The 5,681-nt window shown below is 33.5% G+C and overlaps 1 protein-coding gene across 1 annotated transcript; it reads right to left on the reverse strand.

The window, feature by feature from the left end:
* Window positions 1-3,440: 3,440 nt before the first annotated feature.
* LOC108916530 lies at window positions 3,441-4,677 on the reverse strand. Its single transcript, XM_018722811.2, has 3 exons — window positions 4,594-4,677; window positions 3,836-4,538; window positions 3,441-3,745 (listed from the first exon to the last, which is right to left on the reverse strand). The coding sequence occupies exons 1-2, from the start codon at window positions 4,645-4,647 to the stop codon at window positions 4,047-4,049; spliced, it is 546 nt and encodes a 181-aa protein (XP_018578327.2). The 5' UTR covers window positions 4,648-4,677; the 3' UTR covers window positions 3,441-3,745; window positions 3,836-4,046.
* Between the last annotated feature and the right edge of the window lie 1,004 nt (window positions 4,678-5,681).

Raw genomic sequence — 5,681 nt, forward strand, 5'->3', positions numbered from 1 at the left:
AAAAAAAAATAATAAATATAATGTACTTCTTTTAAGAAAAATACAAAGTTTCTTATTACATTATTATACTATTGGTTTTTACATTAGAGAGAACTGAGCCTTAAACATTGTTTTTGCACGGATAAAGCAGCTTGCTAAGTGTAGCAAGCTATGACCAGTAATGTCAACATTTGACAAATTGTTTATTGTTGTCATCTGTTGGTTTGAAAATTGTTGTTGTAATTGTTATTTAAAAAACTATAATTTTTAATAAAAATGGTATTTTCAAATATTGAGAAGTATAATATGTTTGTGTTGTATTGTCAATACAATTTCAATTCTGCTCAAGCACTGGCGGAATATAGAAATAAATTCCCAAATGCCGCCCAACCCAACAGAAGAACTTTTTCAAAATTACGAGAAAACCTTCGAAGATATGGATCTTTTAAGAAGGACAGGGGAATAAAATCAGCTAATGTTGTTAATAACATAGGTAATGCTAACAGAATTTTAAATTATGTGAATAGGAAAAATGAACAAAACACTGATACATCTTTGAGAGAAATTGCAGTAAACTGCAATGTAAAGAAGGATAGTGCAAGAAGAATATTGCGAAAAAATGGTTTCAGATGTTATAAGGTGAAAAAAGTGCATCACTTGAGAGAGGCAGATAAACCGAGGAGATTAAGATTCTGTAGGTGGTTACAAGAAAGAAGGAGGGAAGATCCTTTTATATGCAGAAGAATTCTGTGGTCAGATGAGTCAAACTTCTCTAATAATGGATTTTTTAATAGAAATATTCACTTCAAATGGACTAATGGTAATTTACATTGGCACAGAGAAACCGCATTTCAACAGAGGTTTTCAATAAACGTTTGGGTAGGAATTCTTGATACCAAAATCATAGGACCTTACTTCTATGATGGTAAACTGACGGGTGCCAGATATCGCAGATTCTTGGAAAATGAATTTAGCGAGTTGTTAGATGATTTGCCACTCGAAAATAGACAAAACTTTATTTATTTTCAGCAAGATGGAGCACCGCCACACAATTCGGAAATTGCTCAAAATGACCTTCATCAACAATTTCCAGGACGCTGGTTGGGTACACATGGACCCATTGAATGGCCAGCCCGTTCTCCGGATTTGTCACCCCTTGACTTTTTCTTTTGGGGTTATATAAAAGATAAAGTCTTCCACAGTACACCTGAAACTGTGAAAGATCTAAAGTTAAAAGTAAGAGAAGCTTGTGCCTCGGTGCCTCCTGAAATCCTAAGAAACGTAATACGCCGTATTAGTGTGACGTCACCGGTTGTGGTAGGTTAGGACTGTGAATCTAAACAAGCTTGGGTTATCATATATGTTCAGAGAAATTTAGAGTTTTTATGCAGTTTTAATATTCAAGTGGAAGTTTTGACAATTGCAAAGATTTACACACTAATGTGTATCGATGTAAAATACTTTTGTAGAAATCAAGGTGAGTTTATGTTGGCAAATTCTGCTTAACTATTTTATAACCTTACATTTGTTAAAGGTGAATTTGTGTGTAAAAACCATTTTCAGGAACCAAATGGTTTCGGAAAATTAGGGATTTTGATAGTATTTTATGTTACAAATTGCTTAATAATTATTTTTCATTTTTATACAGTGTACATTCAACTAACCATACCTAACTATGGGAATGTGCTGGGCCTCGGACTGCAAACATTATAATGTGCGTGATACCTGCAAATTCTTTAGATTTCCAAGATCAGGAAAAGAAAGATCTAAGTGGAAACGATTGTTAAGGTAATGACTGTTCCATAGTTTATATTTTTTTTTACCATTTTTGTCATTTGTAGGAGAGACATCGAACCAGGTCCAGGTGCTTATGTCTGTAGTTGTCATTTTCGAGATGGCAAGAAAGAAAATGGACCTGAATTATTTTTGCACAATATTGCAAAAAGATCATTATTTGATGTCACACCTGCCGAGAAGAAAAAAAATCCTTTTAAAAAAAGGAAACAATCATCTCCCTCTTTATCAAGTTCTACAACTATTATTGATAGATCAAGGTACTCTAGTCATATATCTTTTTAATATTAGTTTTGTAGCAACATCATAATTTTTTAGCGTTACTTCAGAAATCAGTGTGCCGAAGGAACCGTTTGTAGAAGCTTCGACATCACGAGAATGTGTTCTCACTTCAGTGAGTGACTTACCTGCAACATTGCAAACAAATGCGGCTTTAGAAGCAGAAGTTTATTTCTTAAAGCAAGAAAATGACGGCTTTATTAGTAAAACTACATATATGTCACTCAGATTTAGTTATGAAAATATTCAAGGCAATGATAAACTTATTGTTTTGTATACTGGCCTCCCTAACAAACAAAGTTTTGAAGCATTATTTAATTTTATTAAAGACATACCCATCAATTATTACTTAGGGTGGAAAGTAGACAAATTAACCAAAATTGACCAACTTCTGTTATTGCTCATGAAACTAAGGCTTAATTGTCCTCATCTGGATTTAGCTCAAAGATTTGCTATTTCACAAACATCTGTTACAAATATTATCCTAACTTATGTTCATGTATTATATGAATTGTTATATAATCAGTTAATGGCTACTATACCGTCACGTCAAAAAAACAAGTCGTGTTTACCTACTTGTTTCAGCAATTTTACAAACTGTAGGATAGTTTTAGACTGCACAGAGATTTTTACGGTGGTTGCAAGAAAATCTATGAAAACACAAAGACTTACTTATAGTAATTATAAGCACCATAACACGTATAAAGGTTTAATAGGTGTAGCTCCTAATGGTGTAATAACTTATGTGAGTGATTTATATGTAGGATCAACGTCAGACCAGAAAATTGTTCAAGACTGTGGTATTTTAAATGCTTTGGAAGCAGGTGACCTAGTATTGGCTGATAAAGGATTTTTAATTCAAGACCTCTTACCAGCTGGTGTAAGCTTAAATATACCACCATTCTTAACAAGTCCTCAGTTTACTCCTCAGCAAGTAAAATGCACTGAAAATATAGCACGTGCCAGAATTCATGTGGAAAGAGCTATACGCCGTATGAAATGTTACCACATTTTGAGTTTTATGCCAGAGTCTTTGTGTGCTTATGGTGATATAATTTTCAAAACCGTCGCAGCTTTAACAAACTTCCAATACCCCCTAATTAAAGAGGTGGGTCAACTCTTTCCTGACGATGAGAATTGAGTTATTTTAATTGTTGTCTCTTGTAATTTTCTGAGAAACTAAGTAGGTTTAAGTTTATTTACTATAAAATATGAATTTAAAAAGTTGTATGTATTTTGACTCAAGTTGGGTGTATTTTGCTATTTTTATATTTTTATTATCTATTGTGTCCATGGGTTTTGAATAAATAAACAAATAATGTTTAAAATTTATTTTGAAATATATGGTATATATTTACATAAATAAAAGTTTTTTAATATATCCAGATTACTAATCTACTCAGAATCCTTTTTTATCTCGAATATATCAGTATACCGAGGTGTCCATACCACAAAGTGACATCTAGTACTGCCAGTCAGATACATTTGTCCTTGGGCTTGATGATAATAGTTATGGCTACCATTTATAACTAGTTCCTTATTTTCGTCATAATAATAAAAATATGTCTGGTCATTTAGGGCATCATGTAAATTATCCACGTCTCTATATTTATATGGACATTTCACTTCTACAAGGGCATCTGAACCCACTAATCCATCAGGGCTAGCTCCCAAAATACCAGATGAATCCAACCTACATAAAAAACAACAAAGGTTTTATCCATTCTTACATTTTACAATAACTCGCTAAAGTACTAAACTGTTCTACATATACATAACTTACCACAGGCCTGTTTGTTCAACAGTGACATTTACAGCCACTGAAAATTCCTTTAAGGCTTCTTGTTCATGAGCCTTCCCCCACTGGACGGCAGCAATCCTTTCAAGGCTATAGCCTTCAGCGAGACTTTTAAATAGAGATGGTGGAAATCGGTTTCTTTTACAGGCTGACAATACCATCCCAAACCTACTCGCTGTCAACCTGTGTTTCCTGGCTAGATGCCAGTTGTCGTTAGTATGCTGCCCACGTGTAATTTTTTCAATGGTACAAATGATTTCTTGTGATACTGCACACTTTTCAGAAATAAACCGCCCTTTATCGTTTGATATTCTGCACTCTGCAAAACTGCCTCAACATCGGGAATTATCAGGGTAGCTTCATGGGTGACTTCAGGTCTGAGGAGCCAAGCAAAGCCCACAACATTGGTGTTTCCCAAGTCATTACGCAACTGGGCAATTTCATTTTCGGTAGCACATCGTTCAACTGCTTTATATGGCTTCTTGAGTTGGTGGACATCTTTTAGCTTAACTATGTTATCTTCGTGATGACGCTTTGCACGAGGAACACTCCATTGGCATTGCATATCAGTTACACTTATGTTATAATGTGCATAATAAAGTACAGCTGCCATATGGTGGCAGGAAACAGTACCCCTTGGGCAAGTGCAATATGCGTCTTTAACGCCCTCCTCAAGATCAAATGATATCTAAACAAACAAATTACATTAGTGCTTTCATTAAAACATTCTTGGAAACACAAACCTCAATGTTGTAATTATGGTTTTTCATACTAGCCTTCACCTCGGCTTTAATCATGATCGGTTGCACTGTTCCATCAAATGTAAATTTAACGACATGTCCACTTCCATAGGCATTTTCGCCCCGAGCCAAAGGCCTATGAGCATCGCCGAAAAATTGGGCTATAAGATGGAACTTTATAATGTGCTTCTCCGCCACTAAAATAAATTCTTTTAACGTTTGTTTAACTAATATTGTATTTTACTTACTTGGATGAAACACTTATAGAAATAACGGTAACGAAATAATTTCAATTTTTCGCCCAAACGTACAATTATTCTGCTAAGAAAAGTGAGGTTAGGACACAATTAATTTAGATTTATCCTGTTACTTACGAAAATATGCACAGAAATGGAAGTCCAAAGATGTATTTCAAACAAATAAAGTTTTTAATAAATTACACAATAAACAAAAACAACACTATGAAACACAAAATCAAAAATACGGTGAAGCTAAACAAACGCGAATGATGAAAAAGAATTGTTTAGATTCATGTACCTGACCTTTCCCAATAAAGATGGAGGAAATACGTCATCACTAATGCTGCGTATAAATGCTGTACCAAGGAGGGTCCGACTATGCGTCAGAAATCGAGGTGGCCTGTTTGAGCATCTTACTTAAATTATTATTATTTGTATGTGTTAGTTATACTAGTATTAGCTGTTAAATTAAATATTTTTGAATTTTTTAGTTTTAAGATTACCTTTTCTGATCTAAATTTAAATAAAAATTGTTTATAATTTAGCACTACTTATTTTTACTATTGAACTAATAACAATTGAATCAATTAAATTAATGTTTTGAGAATTAAGAGCACCTCAATTCAAACGTAAAATGTAGGTACCTTGTTATCGCTATCGAAAATTAATGCGTAAATATGTACCAGTTTTTTATTATAATAATATTCTTATAAAAATATTCTTTGTTACAAAATTAAATTCGTCTGATCAGGAATGTCGCATTATAAGAGGCACTTTTTTCTCTGTAACTACTTACAGAATTTTTAGAGCTTTCCTCTTCCTCAAATGACATACACTTTTTTATTTTATAAC

Source organism: Anoplophora glabripennis, unplaced genomic scaffold, assembly GCF_000390285.2.
Source record: "Anoplophora glabripennis isolate ALB-LARVAE unplaced genomic scaffold, Agla_2.0 scaffold2215, whole genome shotgun sequence".
In the NCBI taxonomy this organism is placed as follows: Eukaryota; Metazoa; Arthropoda; class Insecta; order Coleoptera; family Cerambycidae; genus Anoplophora; species Anoplophora glabripennis.

What these genes read in the sequence shown, in the direction of transcription:
- LOC108916530 (XM_018722811.2), bottom strand. Translation starts at nt 4,647, where the DNA reads ATGATTAAAGCCGAGGTGAAGGCTAGTATGAAAAACCATAATTACAAC. An exon ending in ACCATAATTACAACATTGAG is followed by an intron (nt 4,539 to 4,593) that starts GTTTGTGTTTCC and finishes TTGTTTGTTTAG; the next exon opens with ATATCATTTGATCTTGAGGA.